A 24,191-nucleotide genomic window follows, 5' to 3' on the forward strand; every position below is an offset into this window, starting at 1 on the left:
CTCTGGGGAAAAAACCTTTCCCAAAATCCAGCCTAAACCTCCCCTGACACAGCTCCAGCCCTTCCCGGGGTCCCGTCGCCGGTCCCCGCAGAGATCAGTGCCTGTCCCTCCCCTTCCCCTCACGAAATTGTACATTGCAATGAGGTCTCCCCTCAGCCCCCTCCAGCCCTCACGCTCCTCATAAAGCTTCTCCCCCACTACCCTCCTCTGAGCACCAACACCTTATAAATATTATCATTATCTATACATCTGTATCACGCCTATAAAAATATCAATTTTTTTAATATATTATTTATCGCCCAAAACTCGCGGTGAGGCGGCACAACCCTCTCCCTCCACGCTGCGCCCGACGCTTCCCAGAGCTCGCCGGCCACTCACACTCCACTCGCCCTCGCCCAGCACCCTCCGGTCCTTTCTCCCGGCACTCCCCTCACGGCGGCCGCGGCCGCTCCGCCTCCCCCGCGCCGTGCCGCGGTTGGCCGCGGCGGGGCCCTGCTGACACGTCCCGTCCCCGCCCGCCGCGCTGCCGCCGCCATTTTGTGGAGCGGCGGCCGGGAGGGAGGGAGGCGCGGGCAGCCCCAGCGCCGTGCCCGCCATGCCGTCCGCGCCGCTCCGCGTGGCCGTGGTGTGCTCCAGCAACCAGAACCGCAGCATGGAGGCGCACAACATCCTCAGGTAAACGCTGCTGCCCGGTTCACCCTCCCCCAACCCGCCCCGTGCCGCCGGCGCTCCGCTGTCAGGGAGGCGCGGATGGGGCCGTGCTTTGGGGCCCGCGCCCGGCCCGGCAGGCCCGTGGTTGCGGGACAACACCTTGCCTTCACCCTGCCTTCATCCCGCTCGCACCCGCATTTCACCTCGCTGCCACCCTGTTTGTACGCCCTTTCCACCGCCCATTTATCCGCTTTTTACCCCGTTTTCACCTCGCTTCCTCCGCGCCCCGCTCCAGGCCGCGGTCGGGGTCCGGCCCTCCCTGACGGAGCTGTGGCCCCAGTGTTGAAAACACGAGCTGGGGACTTGGGTGGAGCAGGGCCTGTGTCTCGGCTGTGGAAACTTAAATGCTCCCTTTTTCCCTGGGTTTTTCCAACCCCCCCCCTTTTTTTTTTTTTTTTTTTTTTTTTTTTTTTTTTCCCTTGAGTCCATCTGGAAGGGGCCCACAGGGAAGCCGGAGAGGGACTCTTCGTCAGGAGCTGGAGTGATAGGACAAGGCGTAATGGGTACAAAGTGAAAGAGAGGAAATTTAGGTTAGATGTTAGGAAGAAGTTTTTTTAGCATGGTAAAAAGGGTGGTAAGATGCTGACACAGGGAGATTGTGGCCGTCCCATCCCTCGAAGTGTCCAAAGCAAGGTTAGATAGAGCTTGGAGCAACCTGGGATGGTGGAAGATGTTGGGTTTTAAGGTCCCTTCCCACCCATTAACATTCTGTGAAGACTGAGCCACTCTGTGCCCTAAAAGGGAGCCCTTTCCTCTCACAGGAAAACCAGAACATTCGGTTCAGAATGCTAAATGTCTTTGAGATTATGAGTGTTAATCTGTTTAGCACTCCCAAACCTCATCTTGGCTGCAGAGGTGAGATGGGAGACTTGGGACAGACGGATGGACAGGAGAGACCTGATCTGCCTGAAATCGTGTCCCTAAATCTTCCCCTTACACGAACATGATAAGGATGGTCGGGTTTATTTTATTAAAGTTACGCAAAGAAGCATTCACATCAAATGGCATAATAAGCAAAACAACTGTGCGTAAGCTGCGTGCTACATGTAAATAAAAATAAAAGCTTTGAAAGGAATAAATAATAGAAGCATTTGGTCTGGCAGCCATCTTACTGTGACAGCGTTTCATGCACTTCACGCTCACTCTTGGCATCGGATGTTACCTGTGGCAGTTCTGTGAAAACATGACATTGTTTTTCCTCTAATAATGCTGGAACTGAGTTTTAATTGAAAGCTGAGTGTTAAGGACAAAGCTAAATTTACTTCTGATGTCTGGCCTTTTCCTTCCCCCGTGCTTTTGCAGAAATAAATCACTTCCGGTGTGACCGATGCTCGCCAAACGTGGCAGGGGTGGTTTTTAAAAGTCTGTTCTCCCTTAAGATTTGAATTTAAAAGTAACAAAACAGTATTTAGAAAACGTTTCATTTTATTAACATCGTCTGTAGTTACAGCAGCAGTAGCACAAATGGCAAAGCAGAGATAAATTGCTGATGCTGCTGTAAAGAAGTAACAGCCTTTTTGCCAGCAAACTTGAGGAAAATGCCTGTGTTGGCTCCAAGCCAGCCTGCCTCACCAGTTCAGGGCAGTGTGTTGCAACGCAGTTGGAAAGAACACATGATTAAAAGAGGAAGAAGCTGAGGAATTACGAAATTTTAAGGTATTTTGTTACTGGATGACAAGACTTTAAAAGACACAAATTCTGTGTGCTGTTGGAAAACAAAGTCTGGGGTCCAGCATTCAGCGTGTTTTGTAATTAACCAAGTTTTGAACACTTTGTTCTAATTTTCCAGCAGAAGTCAGGCTGGAGGCCTGTCTGAAGTTTGTTGGTAGAGTAAGAGCCATCACCACAGGGCCGAGGAAGCAAAGGGGAGCAGGAAGAGCCGTGCAGAAAGCCACGGGCCCTCCTCAAAAGCTGTCAGGCTGGCTGTGTGTAACCCCGCCCTAGGTCAGCTCTTACTCACCCTGCGTTATTTTAATGCTTTTGCAGGCTCTGCTGGGGTGGGGTGAGGTGAGAAGAGAAGCAGAGCAGGCCTGGGTGCTGTGTAGCACAGCAATAACAAAAACATCCTCCTGTTGCAAACACAAATCCACAACACAGCTGCTGGGACAAAAATTAACTCTACCCCAGCCAAAACCAGCTTGTTCTGCAAGTGATTTTATCTTTTATTTTATATTTTATCATAGAGCATGCAGACTCAGGCCACGGTTCTCCCTCAGAGGAGGAAGGCAGAAGGGTAAATCTCTTTCAGACAAACTTTTTTATGCAGCAACTTCCACATTTCTGTTTGTTTGGTAGTACCCTGATGGCTTTGGAAGGAAGTTACTGAGTTCAAGTTCTCTGTGTCACTTACTAGCAATAAAAATTTCTAAAATGCTGATACACACTTCTGCCACATAGTCCTTGTTGTAGAAAGCTAACTTTTAGGAAGTTAGGAGTATGAACATGAGATCTTAGTGGCAGCAGGGAAATTAAAATATTGCAACCTCTGTAGCAAAAACTTAGTTCTCATATTGATGTTAAAAAAACTTAAGTTAGACACGTGCTGTTTTCAGAAGTTATCACAGCTTCTCTCCTGACATCATCTGTCAGCACCAAAATGCAGGGAGGTATTGGCATCTGTATTGCCTAATTTAAGAAATCCTAAATTAATAACCCTGCAAGAAGGAGTTATTTTCACATTTTTATATTAAAGCACACTTTCATTTGACAGCTTAGTAGTGATAATGCAAATTACAAGTTGTTAGTATTCAGAGTGAGTTAACAATGCTTTTGTCCTGCTGTTCAGCAGTGTGGGCTTGTTTTGGGGGATGTTTTTTTATATTGATTGGGTGGCATGAGATGTTTTTTAAGTAGCCTACAAGGGTTGCTGGTTATTTTCCTGCTAACTCTTGTGGAAAGGGACGTGGTAAAATTAGTGATTGGTCCCTGAAATCCTTCACTACTCCGAGAGCAGTGGCACTGGAGGATTTATTGCATTTGCTTTAATATTTAACAATATTTCCTACAGCCATTGGAAAGAGAGGCTGTGCTGTTAGGAACAAACAAGAAACTGAACAGCAATTTAATAAGAATGTGTGAGATCCCCAGATAAGAGTGAAATAAAAGGTGTGGACAAAAGCTCATGTCTCAAGCTGCACAGATGATTATTATTTCTCCTGAGTGGTCCCAGTCAGTGCAGTCCAGGTTGGTCTCTGATTTCCGAATTATTTTCGGTGAGCTCTGAGATCCTTTGGAGGGAAGTGCTCAGGGGCACTTGAGTGATCCTTTGTGGTGAGCTTTGGACTGAGAGGTGAGCAGAGAGCTGAAAGGAGATCGGGCAGTGGCTCGCTTTGTCCTTAACACATTGGTGGTTTATCTACATCTGCCTTAATAGCATTCATAGAAACAACTCCCTGAAATGTGCTCATTATTGGTCTGTTAAAGTTTAAGCTCCACATTTTCAGAAGATAAGTCTCTTAGTCTGTCTTGCTCTTTACTTTTTGTGCCAAAGCTCATTTTTTTTTCCATCTTCTGGGTAGTTTTACCAGGTGAAAACCAAACCCATTGTTTTGTAGGAATTGTTCATTTTTACAGATGTGCCACATTTCCACAGACACCTGAGGATTCACTACACTGGATGTGTCCAGCTATTTAATAAAAGCTGAATAATATTTAATAAAAGCTCCTGACTGATGGCTCTCTGCAGGCATTTTTCCATCTCCTGTGCCCCAGTCGTTGTAAGAAATGTGTTGGAATGTTTTTAGAATATTTTGTTGTACCTGGGGCATAAATAGTGTAAAAATTGGCACTACCACTCACCAAGGTACAAAGCATGAAATTCCATGTGAGGAACTCATATTCCAGCTATTAAGGAAGTAATTTTGAATGGATCATGGGCCTTGGAGGCACAATTTTTTGATGTGTTAAATGTCAAAGATTCAAATTGGCTTTGTATGAAATCATGTGAACTTCAGGGACATCTACAGCAATTAGAGGTGGAGGTTTTAATGTGTGTGATCCAAGCAGATCTGTTCTAAAGAATAATGTTAAAATAAAGGGAATCATAGAAGAAAAGATAAATTGAAACATGAATTTTTTAGCACTGCAATTTCTTCTGTACATATTATGTCTCACTTCACATCCAGTAGAAGCAGCAGAATCAAAACTTGGATCTGCAAGTCTTGCAGGGAAAATAAATGAACAGTGACTCATAACTGCACCAGTTACATGTGATGGAGGGCTGGGAGGGAAAAGAATTGCACTTTATTCCACTTGTATCCATTTTCAGTCATCAGTCCTGCAGAAGCAAAAAATCCTCATGTATCTTGTCTGTTTACAGAAATAGGCACCTATAAATAGTTGCTGGAGGAAAAAGTGTGGGGAAGCAAGAGAAGAGGAAGAGGGGCTGTATTCCAGTGGGAGGAGCTGAAGGAAATAAGTGTTGGCAGTTTCAGAGCTGTGTTTGAGGTTGGGGCAGGAGGTGGTCACAGTCTCTGCCCAGCAGCATTTTGGGATCACTTTGGGGACAGCCTTTGGAGGCAAACAGACAATTGGAGTTGGTGTCTTCTGCTGAATTCCCTTGGATGTGCCAACCAAGGAGCCTGGGCCAGCTCTTGCACTGAGTCCCAGTTCTGCTCACTCCCCTCAGAGGAAAGCACTGCAAATCTGGAGTTGTTTCTGGGGGTGTGGGGGCACAGGCACTGGGTTGTTCACTTGCTTTTTGTTTTAACATTGTTCACTCCATTCAGTCTCTGCTAAAATCATTCAAGCTGAAAGTGTGAGTCCTTAAAAAAATAGATTAACTCCTGGTCTTGCTGTTTCAAGTTAGGTTTTCATCACAGCCCAAATGTTGCAGTCTTCTGGGTGATGGCAACAGTACTTTACCATGTAACTTTGTCCATTAGACCACCAGAAAATCTCTTTTTTGTCCCACTGTTCAATAGATTGCTGTATTTTTTAGTTTTACTGAAGGAGGTGTTGAGGTTGGAGTATTTCAGTTAATCAGCAAGAACATTTTGGCATTACTCCTAAAGACAAGCAGGTTCCTGCCTTTTTTTTTTTTTTTTTTTAATTGTAACTATTAAACAAGTAGGTGTTCATAAGAATGGAATGAAGTAATCCCTGGTTTAGCCAAGAGTTTTAAAGAGCAGCCAGCAGAACATTTGCCTCACTTGTGTAAAGGTAATTGCACTGTATGGTTTTCAGTGGCAGGCACACAAATGTTTGTCCTGGGCTAATTAAATTACACTTTGGGCAACAAAGTGAGAAGAATAATGCAGTTAGGCCAACAGTCTCAGCAGGACACTTAAGTACTGATCAGTCAGTACAGCTGCTTATTTGTATCAAGAGAAAACCATCTTTGTCTGTGTTGTCACAAATACAAAGCGTGTTTGTTGCAAATCCAGGATGTCTGAAAGCACAAATGACATTTCCAAATAGCTGTGTACCAGAATTGTAAGAAAACTGCTGTCAAGTAGAGGTGTTTCCCTTGAAATGATGTGTGAATTTAGATTGTAAATACACTTCGGGTACTCTAGGCAATTTGGTTGCTCAGCTGCCTTACCTTAGGAGTTTTAGCTGCTGGCTAAGAGGTGTTTTTAAGATTCACTCTAATGTTCTTCAGCACTTTAAAAATTAAATTCAATCCAGTCTAACTGTGTTCTCCCCCCTTCCCTTGTGTCTTTCAGCAAACGAGGATTCAGCGTCCGATCCTTTGGCACAGGGACTCACGTGAAACTGCCAGGACCAGCCCCGGACAAGCCAAATGTTTATGACTTCAAAACAACATATGATCAGATGTACAATGATCTGCTTAGGAAAGACAAAGAACTGTATCCCTGTGGCATGGCCTCTTTAAAAAATCCAGTGTGGTTCATCCTTGAAAGGTGTAATTCATTATTTGGCATTAAGAATCTCTAGAGTTGCTTGGCTGGCGAATTTTAAATGATTTAAGTTTATAGGAGGTTTTTTTTTTTTTTTTTTTAACAGTGGGCCTCTAATGCTCCCTTGTAAATTGTTACCCAGTTCCAATGCACACATTCCAAATGCTCTTTTGTAGTGTGTTACCATGTTTAGCTCTTGAATGAACACATCAATGCCCTCAGATTGTCCATTGCCTCCCCTGCACTGTGGATCCTTCTCAGTGCAAAGACTGTCCTGAGTTTGGATTTGGGAAGAGCGACCACCTCGACTTTAATGTTGTATTTAGCTCAGACAAACTGCCAGGTAAGGCTTACAGAATACTTTCTCTGGGAGAGAGGATGCCTTTCATTAAAGAGCTCACCCTTCTCACTGAGGATTTTGTGATATGTGATTTGCTCTGTGCACCGAGAAAAAATAACCCTGTAGTTTGTTATAAAGAATGGACAGAGGAGAGCCCAATAACATTTAATCCTGGAGAGCAAAGGTGGTCAGGGTTAGGCACACTACTAAAAATGTCCCAGCTGCATTATTTTAAAATACCTGTATTTAAACTTGTTTTTTTTTTAATAAGAAAACCCACAAACAGAACTTGGGGAACTCATTCTAGATGTTTTTTCAACAAGGATCCTTTTTTTAAAAAAAGTTCAAAATGTAGGGTATAGTCTTAATATATCACATGTGATGTGCTGGTTTATTTGTTTTTTTTTTAATCCTTCTGCCTATAGAGAAAAGGAAAATCTTGCAAACCCATCTTAATGAGGTATGCCATATCCATATCCTGATTAAAAGAACTGCTTAAAAGAAAACTCCTTGAAACTGAGAATGAATTTTAACAAGCACCAATGACTTGAGATTTCCTTTTTTGAATTCTTCACTGCTGCTGTGCTGAATATGGCAGTACTTAAGAAAAAAAAAAAAAAAAAACCCAAAAAACAACAGGAAGCCAACTTGTTCCCCCTCTCAGCATGATTTGGAGTCACCATTGTGGTTCTGCTCCATGCTTTGCTGTGTTCCCCAAATATATTTGCAGTGTAACAGTTAAACCTTTTCTCAAGATAAAGGAGGTTTAAACAAAAGCCACTGCAAGGGAAATAGGGCAACGGCAAAATGCCTCTGTGACTTTGCTTTTTTTGATTCTCAGATAATTTAAGGTTTTCAGACTGAAGACTGGCAGCACAGAAAGCAACTCCAGAAGTGGGTTTTGAGGGTAAAGATTTTAACCAAAACCAGACCTGCTCTCATCAGCGAGTTGTGGAATAGGTTTTGTGTCCCAGGGGCTCTCAGTTCTGTTGGGTGAGCATAACTTCAGAGAGGGGATGGGAATTACCTGTGGGGTGGGAGGGGCTGCTCTCCTCATGGGCTTGGAGTGTGGTCGGGCTGGGGGTACAAAGGAGGGGTGCTTCCATATGATTGAGCTGCTTATTCTGTTTCCCAGCCTTGCTTTCATCATCTGTAGCCTGAAATTTTGAGTCTTGCTGCCAACACCCTGCTTGTTCCCATATCCCAGTGAGGAGACACCTGAGGTTTGAGTGCTCTCCTTGCAGGCACTGTGGACACCAGATACTCAGTGACACTGTGGCTGTGAGGGAACATCCTCTGCCCAAATAAACAACCCCCAGGTTCAGAAGGCAGTGGCCTCAAACCAAAATGAGCTGCTGCACTGCTGGACCTCACTCAGAGCAAGGTTAAAGTTGTGTTAGAGAGAAGAGATGCACTGAACCTCTACTGTTCACTTGAGAAGAGGGGGGAACAGCTATTAAAAACCCACTCTGCAGAGATTAAAAGCACCTTCATTGCAGTTAATTAGTGAAATATAGAGCACAGGCTCTCATACCTTGAAGGCATATGTTGAATTTCAGCAGCACAGGAATAGGGGATTAATGGAGCCAGGAATACAGATTTGGTTGAGTAGGTGGTTACAGTAGATCTAAAATGGAAGTACTTCAAAGCCTTCTAAGATGTGGCAGTTAAAACTTAGAGTTAAAATAAGTATCAGCATCTCCCATTGAATTTTTAGAATGTAGCATTTCAATTCTCTGAGCCCAGTCGAGGACTGCCCCAAAACCATTCAACAGTGTTCTGAAGGTTGCTTTTTAAAGCATCCCTCTGTTATTTCTAGGACAACAGTAGAGAATTCTGCTCCTAATTTGAGGAAGACACAGCCATGGTCTGTAGTTCCCATACACCACCTTGTATTTGCATATGTAACCCACCTTTCCCACATTAGGATTATTTGTCCTTGTCATTACTTACCCCTTACAACTCTGTGAAGGGGTTTGAGGACTTAATTCTAATTCTGTGGTGGTGACCTTAAAGCTGAAACAAAATTAGAGCAAAACTGCTGATGAGCTTTGCCTTCAAGTGAAGGCAGAAACTAGTCAAGGGTGAAACTTGCTAAACAGTTTAAATTTAAACTCAGTTTAAATCTTCATCAGCAGTTGATGTTGTGCCCAGGGATAGGAGCTGTTCAAATGGAAATTTGGCCAGAATTCTGCAGGAATTGCTCCTGGGTTCTTTATCAATGTGAGTAACTCCATGGCTGATTTCTTTCCTTTCCTCAACACTGATGTGTCTGTGACCCTCACATTAAAGATGGTTTTCACAGATGGGGTATTTTTAATTAGGATTTCTAGGCAGCCTGCACCTACCCTGCAAGCTTGGCCTCCTCCTCTGTTCCTGACATTTTTTACCTCCTCTTTTAATTTGACCTCCCTAACTTCAGATAGGATTCCAGTTTTAGCTCCTTAGCTCTGTGAGGTTATAAAATTGAGGGGAGGGTGGAAAATGTGTCCTGAAGAAGTTCCTAAAGCTGCTTCAGTTAGGAGGAAAATTCCAGAAATGAAGAAGAACTCGGTGCACCTCCCTTGAAGACATTGATTCTTTTCTGTCCAAAAAAAACCCCAAAAGGTAGTGCTAATCTTGGTGATGGGATCTAGCTTTAACCCTGTGAACTCCATATTGAAGTTGGATGCCCATGTGATATTTTATATGTAGCTCAGTCTTGAGGAGTAACTGACCTAAATTCTACTTCAGGTAAGCCCTTCATGCATGTATTTATCTTACATTTTCATCTGGTTTTTCTTCGTGGATTTTGAACTGCTAAGCACTTGTCAGCTTCTCTCCTGAGCTGTCATTCCAGTGTTCAGCAGGAGAGCTGTGTCTCTGGAAGCCACTTTGGAATGTTTCATTTAGATCTGTTGAGGGATTTTTTCCTTTTGTTGAGTTTGGCTATTTTCTTCTTTTTTTTTATTTTGAAGCCTAACCTTGCAAGGCCTAAAAATAGTTGAAGTCGTGGCTTGTGTGTCAGTGGCAAAACTTCTTCCAAAAGCAGAGCAGTACAAGTCTCATTTTCATTCTTACCATGTCTTACAAAGCACTTCAGTGCTGCTAGAAATAGAGAGCGGGGATGAGGATGGAAAGAAAGTGTTTACACTGGATTTAAACAGGCTTCTGAGAGGCACATTTCTGCAAATCAACATGCTTCCAGCCACAGGCTGCATTCCAATCCCTTTTTCTCCGTGAAGGATTGTTAAGACCAAAAGGCTTCACAGGATCTTGGGCCTTTCAAAGGCAGCAAATTTTCAGTACTTCTTCATCTGCCTTCTGATCACAGTGCCTTTAATCTTGGCTTCATTCACATTAAAAACGAAATACATCAAATTATTAAAAATATATGAGCTGGATATATATTATTTAAATACTATTTCCCCTGTTTTTGAGCTGTGGGACATGGTACAAACTACAGACTCTGATCTAATAGCAAATGCTTTTCAACAACATAAAACACCCTCTGCCATCCTGTCTCTTCTGGGTAGTCTGAAAGGTTTATTTCCTTATCCAAGGTGAGCCCCAAACAGATCTGAGGAATTCTGACTGAAGGATCCAGTGTGAGGCTGGTGACTCTTGTAAAATCCATTCAGAGCTGCAGTGATTTCACTCTTTGGCACTTTCATCCCAGTTTGAAGGGGGGGAGTGAAGTGACAGTCGATGCTTCTTGCCTTGAAGTTCCCTGCCATTAACATAAAACTTCTGTGCCAACATTAGGGATGCTTATACTTCTTTTCATTTATTCCAAACCAATTCCCTTTTCATTTCAACTGTAATTCCTTAAACTGGCATTGATTGCAGGCCAGGGATGTTTCCTGCAGACCTCATCCAGCGCGGTGCTTTCTCTGCATCCTCCTGGTGCCAAGTGGTCCTACTGTCTCTTCATTGTATTCTCGGGTTTCCCAAATGTGCTAAATGAAATGGTTTAATCGATTCAGGGTTTGCAATGCTTGTGGTTTGCTCTGTCTGAGGTACCTTCGGCTGTGACTGGAAATTCTGAGCTTCACAGCAGCAGCAGAAGGGTGACAGCAGCGGAAGCCAGTTTGGAAATGGCTGTTGTAGTCCCTGCTTCCCTGGGCAAGGGGATGATTCATCCTTTCCCACAGACCTCTCTCCTCAAAGCAATTTCCCCCCTCCCAGTCCTGCATTTGCTGCTCATCTCTGGAACCTGGCACTGCTTCCCAGACCTGAGGGAGCAGCCCCAAGTCCCGTTGGAAGGGACCTTAAATGTCATCTCATTCCACCCCTGGCCATGGCAGGAGCACCTGGCACAGACCAGGTTGCTCAGGGCTCCATCCAGCCCTCTCGCTCATCTGCTGCTCCTTGGAGTGACTGCAGAAGTGACATCTCTGTGTCACTCTCTGCCAGGTGATCAAACACTCTGGATTGCAGCAATCCAAACCAAACTCCTCTTGAAGTCCACACTTGGATGAAGTGCACGCTCAGCTGTTTGATGGCATAGTCAGACTCAGTGCCACAACCTCGAGTCATCTTGGTACCCTTGTCATTCTGCTGCTCCCTCCAGTACATCTGTGACATTCCTTCTCCACCTCTTTGCCACTGGACTTGGCCATTACTCCCTCTTTTCCCTCTGGCAGCTAGATCTGTCAGTTCTCACCCCAAATACAGCTTGAGCTGCTCAGCACTGGTAAATTCTTGTCTGGCACTTGAGCTCAGGGCTAAACTCAAGGTGTTTGCTGCCCTCACTGATGTGAAGACACTTCACCCTCAGCTTTGGGCTCAGCCAGGCTTCAGGAACTGAGCAGGGCTGGCATGTGGTTATTTATATTTGGACCAGCTCCTAGGAGCAGTTGGATTAATCCTTGCAGCTCATGGCTTCCAAATGCTGGGTGCTTGTCTTTCACTAGAAAAAACAAGTTCAGGATTTTTGCAGGTCATTCATGCAGGCACAAATGTTGTAGAAATGTCATGGAGCCCAGCTTAGTGTCTTCCTGATTGTTTTGGATGGCATATTTTAGAATCCCAAACTGGTTTGGGTTGGAAAGGACCTTAAAGCTCATCCTGTGCCACGGGCAGGGACACCTTCCCCTGTCCCAGGTTGCTCCTAGCCCATCCAGCCTGGCCTGGAACACTTCCAGGGCAGCCACAGCTTCTCTGGGCAACCTGTGCAGGGCCTCCCCACCCTCACAGAGAGGAATTTTTCCCTAATATCCCATCTTACCTTGCTCTGTTTCCATTTGAATCCAATAGAATGGTTCAGCATTTAGACTTTATCAAGTTAGGGACCAACAAAAGACTTGTGCACAGTCTCTGGTTTGCTCTAAACTGCAGTTTCAATTCCAAAGGACAGACATTGTATTAGGAATTTTTTCTTAATATCCCATCTCACCCTGCTCTTTTTCCATTTGTATCCAATAGAATGGTTCAGCTTAAGACTATCAAGTTAGGGACCAACAGAAGACTTGTGAACAATCTCTGGTTTGTTCTAAACTGCCCAGTTTCTATTCCAAAGGACAGGCATTGTATTAGGAATTTTTTCCTAATATCCCATCTCACCCTGCTCTTTTCCCATTTGAATCCAATAGAATGGTTCAGCTTTGATTGTGCAAAATCTCTAGTTTGTTCCAGACTGCCCAGTTTCCATTCCAAAGGACAGGCATTGTGTTCTCTGGGTGTGGAGTGAAGGCAGTTACTGCAGCCATAACCACTGTGCCTGGAAATTGAAATTTGTGGTGCCTGTGCCCATTTCCAGTCTTTCATTCCCTCTAAAAGGAGCTGGTTCTGAAGGTGGAAGATGCTTGGGCAGCCTCACCCCCCTCACACATTTCATTTAAGGAAATGTCCAGTTCCTAGACAAACTGTAACACAAGGTGTCGTGTTCATAGTGCAGATACTAAAAAATAAATGAGGCTGATATGGAAAAGAGACCTGCAAATGCCATTCATGCTTTGGTGAGAAGCACTCTGCTCTGCTCCTGGTTATCCCAAAGAAGAAATGCAGTGTTTGAGGATGGTGTCAGCTGCACCAAAGGGAGTAATCAGCAGATTTATTTGAAGATGTAGAAGCTTTGGGTGCCATCCATTACTTTAAAGATTTAAATTTTTTCCCCTAAAATGAGCGTGTACATTTTAGCAAGTATCATTTACCCAGTTAGGTTTAATAAATTGGTTTTTATATTTTCAGGAATGGCCTGGGTTGGAAGGGCCCTTAAATGTCATCTCATTCCACCCCTGTCCATGGCAGGAACACCTGGCACAGACCAGGCTGCTCAGAGCTTCATCCAGCCTGGCCTTGGGCACTTCAAGGGATAGGGATGGGAATTTTAGATTGATATAATTCATTTCTATACCCCAACACTTCCAGCTCAAATCACTTGTGAGCTTCAGCTTCACATGGGAGTTAAAAGGGAATTTACTGAATACTTAGATGAGTAAGATAATTTTATCATACAGGATAGAGACTTAACTCTCTTGGCCATCTCTAGGTTGGTGCTCGTGGCTAAAAGTGGTTTTTGGGTCCTGTCAGTGACAAATAATGGAGTATAAAATAGAAAATTTGGAGGAGTGAGGGATGTTTGGAGGGATGGTTACCCAGATGTCTGGAGCAGGGACCCATCAGTTGGATGGTAAAAGGCATTTCTGGTGTCCATGACAGGAATTTTAAATCTGTGTCGCAAAAGCAGTGAAAGCTTTAGGGGTTTACCTAAACACTCTTATTTTTAATGAATCTTCATCACTAGTGTGGGATAACCTTAGCTAAAAGGAGAGAATGCACAGTCAGTAATAGAAATTCTCCATGAGAATGAGCAACAATGCTGTGCCTGTTGGAAAAACCCAACTTTTGTGCTGCAACATTTCCTTTTTATATCGAGCCTTTCCACTGCTGAATGTCCTGCCTAAATTCCATCACACTGTGGACCTGTTCAGCACAGTTACTCTATTAAAGGTGAAATCCAAATTGGACTCTGGAGAGATGTGGTGGATTTACTCTGCCAAGAGTTAGGTGAAGGGAAACGTAGGCAAGTTCTGGTGTCCTCCTGGGCTTGGTAGGGCTACAAAATGTGACAGCACAGAAAACCAGGGGAATTCTCTCCTGAAAAGAGAGCAGGGATGCACAGGACAGGGAGTGTGGAGTTGAAATCTGTTGGAAGGAAAGCAGAGCCTGACTTAAATGACCCAACACCTGCCAGTGTGGTGGAAACCATTCATAAGTTATTTTATCTGCATTCACCTGAGCTCCCAAAGAGCTGGGTTATTATACCTTGGAATAATAATGTGCAGAGCACACCCCCTTCCTGGCTTTTTCCAGGTGAAAAAGATTCCAGGCAACCAAATAGGAAAGCACCATAAATCTTCACTGCTTCTCTCAGTCTCCTTTTATAGGCAGATGGACCCTTGGAAAAAAAAAAAAAAAAAAATAGCTGTAAGTTGGCAGCAGAGAGCTGGGCTGCGAACAGAAATCTTGTGTGGGTTTGGGAATCTGCGTAATTCTGTCTCCAGGCTCACTCAGGAAAGCGAGGGGACAGATGCCAGCAACATTTTATCCTAGAAAGGGAAAAAAGAGAACCCAAAAAAGTGTGTGGGATGTTGTGGATTTTTTTTTCCCCCCCTCTTGAACTGCGTGATGTAGAAATGAGGAGTGCAGAGCCCGGGGAGGGCTCCCCTTCCAACTGAGCAAAGCGACGCAGGCAGATGTTGGCATATTTTGGAAATGGCAGATATTTTGGAAATGGTATTTTGAAAATGCAGTCATTTTCCTGCTCTGCAAATAACCAGAGGTCTGAGATGGCTCCATCCAAGTGGTTTTTTGGGTTTGTTTTTTTTTTTTTTCCCCCAAACATGACAAACCCCAGGAGATTTCACAGGGGTGCTGGTGTGCAAGAGCTTTGGGCTGTAAAGGACAATTCCTTAAGAATATAAGGAGAAACCTTTTGAGAAAGAAGAGTTAAAAAGGCTTGGGAGTAGAGAAAAGAAATGCAGCAGAAGTGAGGCTAATTGACAAGATTTAATTGTGATAAACATCACTCAGTTCGTGGTGCAAAATTGAAATTACAAGTAGTTGAAGTGCAGTGATGCAGACACACAGAAGAACTGAATCTATTTCCAACATAAAGTAGACTCTTGTAGGTAGAAAGCTGGGTTTAATTTTTAATACAAATTAAAAATTTGAAGGATTTAAAAGCTTTGGAGGCTGTTTGCTTGAGCAGGAGCACCGTGAGCACACAGGTGCACATCTGGGCAGTAGAATTCCAGCTCCTGCTAAAAGGTAGGCAGGAAATTGTTTGTCCTTTGTTACAAAAATAGCAGGAGTGTTTTCTGAAAAGAAATACCTGTCTGTCACCTTTTCAGCAAGGAAATAAGCCCAGATGACCTCTTACATATTGCTGCAAATTGTTTTATTCTCAGAATTGTTATCTCAAGAAATTACAGGCTGTTATCCTTACTGTTACATTGTAAAAATACCTACTTAGATGGCTAAAAATACTGCTGTGGTAAAGTCAGGCAGAGATGCATCCCCTTCCAGGCCTTCTCAGTCCAAACCTTCCTGGTATTCCCAATTTACCCCCAAAACTTCCCCTTCAGAGGCTGTTTGGTTTTACTCCAGCCAGCAGATCTATGTGACAGTCAAGGCTGGAGTGCTCCCAATGAAAGTGCACATCCCAGAAGTGTGGGAAACATTGGGATTAGAGAGCCCTGCCTGAAAAGGGGCTCCAGGATGTAAAATCAGAGCCTGAAGGTTACAGCAGCAGCATAAATATAGCAGCATCACAGATTCCTTTCACACAGTGACGAAGCTCTGACAGGCATAAAGTCAGTGTTTTTCTTCGTTCCTCCCCATTTATGCATCTCAGGATATTTTTGTGGGATGTGCTTCTGTGGTTTCTTTGGCTTCCTTTGGAGTTTCAGTTGCATAAATCCACATTTCCAGGTAGGGCTTTGTGCAGGTGGCACCTGAAACACCTCAGGATGGCCTTTGAAGAGTGAGGAGCAGTGGCTGAAAGGGATGTAGGACTGAACAGAAGAGAACAGAACTGCTCACAGAACAGCACAGGCTGGGGGGGTCAGAGTATTTATGGATATAAAAATAGTTGCCCAAGAAAAGTTCTTCTTCTGAGGGCGTTTTAAAAGCAGCTGCATGATGGGGGTCACACTCACATTGGGAATCTCTTTAGTGGTCACTGATTTTTAGATTTGCAACCAGAATATTTTATTTTAAAGATACGTTCATTATTTACCTTGTGCTGGTCATTTACTCAAAACCATGACTTTCCTTCAAGTAAAGATACTTAACTCAAGCTACTTCAGATACACACAGAATGGAATTTTACACATGTTGGACAGAAATAAGAGAATCAAGCCACGACCAGAAAGATTCCAGAACTGCAAAGACGTTTTTGATTTGATCCTAACGTGTGAAGAAAGAGTCTATGATCAAGTAGTAGAAGGTAAGGAGCTTGAACTGATAAATCAAGTTAACTTTGGGGTTTTTTCCCTCCTCCTTGAAGTCCTCCACAAATCTGGAAACCTTTCTCTCCTCCAGCTACTGGAAAACCAGTGAGGACAAGAGCTTGCAGTTACTGATGTAGATTTATGCACCAGAGAAGTGGTGGCTGAGCACTTGTCCCCAAAAGGTGCTGGCAGCTACTCAGAGTGTGTGTGCACAGCAAGGGCTGGCTTAAGGACATTTATAGAAACTCCATGTTTGCTTTGGAAATGCTCATGGATCTCAGAAACTGAACAAATTGGGGATGAGCTGATGGAAAAACAAAGTCTGAGCTGCCTTCCCTGCAGGCTGCCTGTGAGCTCCCAAGCAGTTCATCCCCATTAAACACCTCCTGGGCAGGTGGAGTGAAGCATGCACAGACGACTCCTCGGCTAATTAAAGTTGAAAACAGGTTTTATTTATTACAGCACTGGACACATGCAGAATATTTCCCAAAGGCATGTGTGAAAAAGTCACAAACTGCTGCTCTCTACTTATCCAGAAAGGTTTTACATATTCAGATGTTTTCCAGGACACCTAATACATAATTATTACCTGTCCCCACTTTGTATTATAATTAGCTGGATGTCCATTACAGCTGCCCAGTTGTCCTCTTTAATTGGGTCTGTGGGCTCTGAGATGGGTCAGGGGCTTCTTTGAAGAGGAAGTAAGAGCTCTTCCTCATGGTGAACTCTTCACCTGTGTCAAGTTGGCAGGGCTTCTTGACCTGCTGGTCACAGTCCAAGCCTCCCCTCATAGTTCCATTATTCTTAGAAGCCACTTGAATTTATGGTTCCTGCTCTTTTACAGTACTTCATGTGCTGTAAAATCCATGTTCCTGCTCTTTTTCAATACTTCATGTGCTGTAAAATCCATGTTCCTGCTCTTTTACAGTACTTCATGTGCTGTAAAATCCATGTTCCTGCTCTTTTTCAATACTTCATGTGCTGTAAAATCCATGTTCCTGCTCTTTTTCAATACTTCATGTGCTGTAAAATCCATGTTCCTGCTCTTTTTCAATACTTCATGTGCTGTAAAACCCATGTTCCTGCTCTTTTACAGTACTTCATGTGCTGTAAAATCCATGTTCCTGCTCTTTTTCAATACTTCATGTATCCCCCATCACTCCTAAATTTGCTTCAGTTATCCCCCACCTGGTATCAATTGATTTCCTTGTGAATGATCTTTGCTAACTACATTTTCTAACTGAACCCCTTAATTCATTGAAGCTCTTAATTAAAGTATGTAGTTTTCACTATCTTAGCTGCATTCCTGGACTCTGAGGAGCTCCTGGAGCTTGGTGAACCCTGCAAATATTCTGCAGCTCTGCCCCAAAAATGAGTCAGAGAGGAGCCAGAAGGATCCCAGCTGGAGATCCAGCTCCACATGAGCACAGCTCAGGGCATGGATGGGAACTCCCTCAGAGCCTCTGTTAATTCCTGGGCTGAGAACTTTGTGTCCCTGGAATTGTTTTGTGTCCCTGGAATTGTTTTGTGTCCCTGGAATTGTTTTGTGTCCCTGGAATTGCTTTGTGTCCCTGGAATTGGTTTTTGTCTCTGGAATTCCTTTGTGTCCCTGGAATTGTTTTGTGTCTCTGGAATTCCTTTGTGTCTCTGGCATTCCTTTGTGTCCCTGGAATTTCTTTATGTCTCTGGAATTCCTTTGTGTCCCTGGAATTCCTTTGTGTCCCTGGAATTGCTTTGTGTCTCTGGAATTCCTTTGTGTCCCTGGAATTGCTTTGTGTCCCTGGAATTGCTTTGTGTCCCTGGAATTCCTTTGTGTCCCTGGAATTGCTTTGTGTCTCTGGAATTCCTTTGTGTCCCTGGAATTGTTTGTGTCCCTGGAATTCCTTTGTGTCCCTGGAATTGCTTTGTGTCCCTGGGTGCAGTCTGTGGGAGGTTTGAGGAGTTTCCTCCAGGCTGAAACAGCAGCCGAGTGGGTTGGTGTCACCCATAGAGCTGAAAGCTGTCACTTGGCCTCTTGGTGGTGGTGTCACAAGGAAAGGATATTTTTGGGCTTTGCCAGGGTTCTGAATGCTCAGGTGAAGGGTTTGAGAGGTGTTGGTGAGTTCTGCCCTGCTCCTCGAGGGCATCTTCAGCCCGTCTCAGGTGGAAAGCAGCTCTCCCTCTGCTTTTTGGCTGTGAGGAAGGGAAGTGAACAGCACCACTCGCAGATTTTCCAGCTCTCTGCCTTCACAATGCCCTTCTCACTGGGCCCAAAGGGCTCTGGATGTGAAAGATGATATTTTTAAACGGGTTTCCCAAAATGAAGGTGCAGAGTGGAGGTAGGAGAGAGCAACTTTTCGGTTAAAATCCAGGATAAAATCTTTTAGGATATGTTAGGGAGGCACAAGAGTAACACCTGAGCACTTGGAGGAAAAATATTTTGGTTTTTCCAGCCTTGTTAGTCAATGGAGCATGATAAAAATAGAATTTTCCACTGAGACTATCAGTGCTGAGCTTGCAGTTCAGAGCGGTGGATGTACAGTGCTTTTTATAAAAATGGGCAGTGAAAATATTCCAGGTGAGGAAGCTCAAAATCCTTCTTGACTTTTGAGATTCTTCATCTTTAAAGATTGTCAGAGTGAGAGGAGCAATAACTTCTTTTGGGCAGGGAAAATAAACTGCCATGACCCTTTCACACATCTGAGTTCATATGTTTCCAAAATCTGCTTCTTGCCTTTTGAAATAAAAGGTATTTTATTTTTTATATATATATATATATATATATATATAGTCTTTTTGAAATAAAAGGTATTACTAAGACAATAATATATACAATATGAAATATAATATACATTAAAATATAAAATATAATATACGTTAAAATATAAAATATCATACACGTTAAAATATAAAATATAAAATATATGCGTTAAAATATAAAATATCATATACATTAAAATATAATATACATTAAAATATAAGATCTAATATACATTAAAGTACAATATAAAATATAATATATTTTAAAATATAATACAAAACATATTTAAACTATAAAATATATTTTAAAATACATATAAATATATATTTGTAAATTTCAAGTATTTTAATTTTTATACAATAATAATAGAAATTAAATAATAATAAATTATAAAAGATATATTATCTATTGTATATTTATAAATTTCAAGTATTTTAATTTTATGAAATGATAGTGTATGATAAAATTTTAATAAGAATATTTATACAGTCCAATTCTATTTATGAAATATGTAATATAAAATATAGACTATAAAAATAATATAAAATATTGACTATAAAAATAATATAAAATACAGAATATAAAAGTTCTTATTAAGACAATACGAAACAAATTCTAAGAAACACTTTGGAAAATTTAAATGTGACAACACCTAGGTGCTTTCACAAATGCTCTTACGACTCTGTGTAAAACGCGACCCCGCTGCACCCAAAGCTTTGCTGCTGTGCTTTGCTCTGAGCAGATCTGAACTCCAGGGAGCAGGAGACGTGTCAGCCCGTGCACGTGATCAACGTGGACATCCAGGACAACCACGAGGAGGCAACGCTGGGCGCCTTCCTCATCTGCGAGCTCTGCCAGTGTGTAAGTAAAGAGCAAACCCCTCCACGCTCTGCCCAGGGGCTGCCCTGTGCTTGCTGCTCCACAGAGCTCCAGTAGAATCCAATCCCTGCCAAAGCGCAAAGTTCCGCCTTCTTTTCGGAGCTGCTGGGCAAAGGGGTGAATGGAGCTGAGCCCGTGGTTTGCAGAGTTGAGCTCCCTGCAGACCAGGTGGGATTTACGTCTGAGGGTGGCCTTGTGAATCCAAATATCCTTCAAAATTACCTATTGAAAGAGCACATCAATGCCCTCAGGTTGTCCATTGCCTCCCCTGCACTGTGGATCCTTCTCAGTGCAAAGACTGTCCTGAGTTTGGATTTGGGAAGAGCGATTTGGGAAGAGCCACACTAAACTAAAAACCAGGATTGAAATGAGCTGTGCTCAGTGTGGTGAGAGCAGAGGAAGGTGCTGGGCTCTTTTACGCTCCAAGGTTGAGCAGTTCAGCATCCCAGGCTGGCTCTGGCTCCAGCCTGGGTGATTTATTCTGCTCCCAAGTCCTTTCCAGATCCAAGAAGCCTAAAGAGGGTTCAAGGAATTGATAAATTTCAGCCATCTGTTCCTGGAGCTGTTCTGGAGCCTCTGTTTGTTATCTGGGGAGGAGGGGATGGTGCCTGCTCAACAAAGTCCTCCTGAAATGCCACCAGGGTGGGCTGGGATCTGCAGATCAGCATAAACCAGAATATCTGTGCCTGTGGGAATGTTCAATAAAACAGAATATCTGTGCCTGTGGGAATGTTCAATAAAACAGAATATCTGTGCCTTTGGGAATTATCAATAGAAACAGAATATCTGTGCCTGTGGGAATGCTCAGTAAAACAGAATATCTGTGCCTTTGGGGATTATCAATAAAACAGAATATCTGTGCCTTTGGGGATTATCAGTAAAACAGAATATCTGTGCCTTTGGGAATGCTCAATAAAACAGAATATCTGTGCCTTTGGGGATTATCAATAAAACAGAATATCTGTGCCTTTGGGAATTATCAATAGAAACAGAATATCTGTGCCTGTGGGAATGCTCAGTAAAACAGAATATCTGTGCCTTTGGGGATTATCAATAAAACAGAATATCTGTGCCTTTGGGAATGCTCAATAAAACAGAATATCTGTGCCTTTGGGGATTATCAATAAAACAGAATATCTGTGCCTTTGGGAATTATCAATAGAAACAGAATATCTGTGCCTTTGGGGATTATCAATAAAACAGAATATGTGTGCCTTTGGGAATGCTCAATAAAACAGAATATCTGTGCCTGTGGGAATGTTCACTAAAACAGAATATCTGTGCCTTTGGGAATTATCAATAGAAACAGAATATCTGTGCCTTTGGGAATTATCAATAAAACAGAATATCTGTGCCTTTGGGAATGCTCAATAAAACAGAATATCTGTGCCTTTGGGAATGTTCAGTAAAACAGAATATCTGTGCCTTTGGGAATGTTCAATAAAACAGAATATCTGTGCCTTTGGGAATGCTGGGAATCTCAATAAATGCAATAAAGCCCTGTTGGGTACAGCCTGCCCACTTAGATTTCCCAGTAAACCAAAAAAAATGGGATTATTAGAGTTTTCTAACCATCAAATCCTTGGAGTTTGGTTGCTCAGAGTTTTTTTCTCTTCCAGATACAGCACACAGAAGACATGGAAAATGAAATAGATGAGCTGTTACAGGAATTTGAAGAGAAAAGTGGAAGGACTTTTCTTCATACTGTCTGCTTTTATTAAAGCACCTCTGTCTCTTAGGCCTTAATCCAGATGAGGGAAGCATGTGTTTAAAGTTCTGATTATACTGTATTTTCCTGGAGAATTAATATTGATCTTTTGTTTGTTTGTTTGTTTAAAAACTCCTTTTCAGTGTCTTTCTTTTTTTTTTTTTTTTTCAGGTATTCTGTCACAGGTAGGCAGAGATACTGGTTGGGCTTGTACATATAAAAGGATTAAAAGTATACACAAAGGCCACCTATTTAAAAATTCAAATCAAGTTTTTTTTCTTTAAATCCTACTTTAATTATTACAAGTAGGTTATTAATTATAAAGAGAATGTTTCTTGAATAGAAGTTTATATTGTATTTTTCCAGCTTATGGATTTATTTTATTTCAGTTGTGCTTTTTTTTTTTTTTTTTTTTAATTTTAATGTGACAGAATGGCTGAACTCTGTGAGGATGTGAATGGAACAATGACAAAACTGAGTATCTGTATATTATTAGCTATAAAGTTGGAAGCATCCAATAAAATTGAAAAAAAAAAAACCTAAAAGTTTGTTTGTTTTCAGAATAGAAGCTGAGGAAGTGTGGCTGTTCTTTTTGAGGTGAAATATGGAATATTTGTGTGAAGCTTTAACTGGATTTAGGGAATTTGGGGGCAAACTCCAGCCAACAGAAGTAATTTAAAGTTGTGATTAGGTGGGATCCCAAGAATAATTGTGATTATTATCACAATGAATCACAGCAATTAATTGTGATAAAAATTATTATTATCATACTATATAAATTATATATAAAAATTATATCTCAATTATATATGATATATAAATTATATATCAATTATATATATGATATAGAAATTAGATATAAATTATATATATTATATAGAAATTAGATATAAATTATATATCATATAAAATGTTATAAAATAATTTAAAATAATAAAATTTTGGATTTAATTTAATAATGAATTTGATAAAAAGAAATTTAATAATGTAAAATAATAAAATAATTTAAAACAATAACATTATATAATATTATAAAATTATATAAAATAATATAAATTCTAGATGATATATAAATTATAATAAATCTTTATAATATCTAATAACAAGTATAATAATAATTGAGATTATCAGCACAATCAGAATAATTAATTGTGCTAATTATTCTTTTGGGGTCTCTCAAACTTTTGGAGGATGCAGCTTCTCTTTTATCTTCATTTCCCTGCAGAATTTCCCTCTGGCACCCCTGGCAAAGGGAATCATTTCAGCTTCCACACCTGAGAAATCCACACCGGGAAATTCTCCTTGGCAGCTGCAGGTGCTGAGTGTGAAAAACACCAAATTTATTAGTAATAAAATAGTTATTTAAAATAGTAATAAAATTGGAGTAATAAAAATTTGGACAGTGAGGATTAGGACACTATGAGATGATAAAAAGCAAAAATTCTGGATGTGTCTGGATGGTTTTGGGCACTGAGCTGCCAAAACCAGGCCTTGTGAGCAAAGGAACAACCCTTAAAATCCACAGCCTGCTGCATATTCATACATCTCTTACTTTATGCATAAACCCCTTGCAAATTAAGATTTTTTTTTGTTTTTGTCAACTTCTTCTCTTTAATTTAGGTGGTTCTATAAAGACAGAGACAAGGTGGAAGAATGGTTTTTCTGATAAGGAGGCTGTAACTCTTCAGATTTCCTGTCGCTGTTATCTCTTTCTTGATTATCTTACCCCTTTCCATCATAAAATGGTTATAAAAACAGTAATGCAATTAGATGTATAAAAATTTAAAGTTTAATAATAATAAAATGGTTATAAAAATAGTAACACAATTAGAGTAATAAAAATTTAAAATTAGGACAATTACAAGCCAATAAAAAGCAAAGAATTCCGGATGCTCTTGGGCCCTTAAGCCACGCCAAGCATCCCTGGTGAACAAAGGAATCACCTTAAAATCCACAGCCTGTTGCATATTCCTACATCTCATACTTTATGCATAAATCCCTTGCAAATTAAGATTTTTTTTTTGTTTTTGTCAACTTCTTCTCTTTAATTTTGGTGGTTCTATAAAGACAGAGAGAAAGTGGAAGAATGTTTTTTTTTTCTGATAAGGAGGCTGTAACTCTTCAGATTTCCTGTCGCTGTTATCTCTTTCTTGATTATCTTACTCCTTTTCTTGAGCTAGTAAAAAATATTTTACATCGCAGAGTTTCTATTTTAACATTGTTGTAACCTAAAACCATATTTAGCACACTGCTTAAAAAGCATTAACACAGTATTACAAAATAACCTCCATCGTGCATACAGTATTCAATTTAACATTTGCAAAGAGCCAGTCATAAAATAAGTATTTTTCACACGAGGTTTGAGAGGAGCCCTCAGGGAAACCTTTCAGCTCTGCCCTGCTGGGAGCTGGGCTGGGCTCTGCTCTGTCACACTCAGCTCCGTCCCTGTCCCCGTGGGTCACTCTCGTCACTGGGCACGGAATGAGTGCACAGGGGCTCGGCAAGTTCAAAAGAG

The 24,191-nt window shown here is 41.7% G+C and overlaps 1 protein-coding gene across 1 annotated transcript; it reads left to right on the forward strand.

Moving 5' to 3' along the window:
- The first annotated feature begins 498 nt into the window (after positions 1 to 498).
- Positions 499 to 22,207, forward strand: SSU72 (SSU72 homolog, RNA polymerase II CTD phosphatase). The gene is made up of 5 exons (XM_053997688.1): positions 499 to 675; positions 6,378 to 6,521; positions 16,206 to 16,345; positions 19,832 to 19,950; positions 21,588 to 22,207. Exons 1-5 carry the CDS (start codon positions 596 to 598, stop codon positions 21,687 to 21,689), a joined length of 585 nt encoding a protein of 194 aa, XP_053853663.1. The 5' UTR covers positions 499 to 595; the 3' UTR covers positions 21,690 to 22,207.
- Positions 22,208 to 24,191: the final 1,984 nt, after the last annotated feature.

This window comes from Vidua macroura, chromosome 23, assembly GCF_024509145.1.
Source record: "Vidua macroura isolate BioBank_ID:100142 chromosome 23, ASM2450914v1, whole genome shotgun sequence".
In the NCBI taxonomy this organism is placed as follows: domain Eukaryota; kingdom Metazoa; phylum Chordata; class Aves; order Passeriformes; family Viduidae; genus Vidua; species Vidua macroura.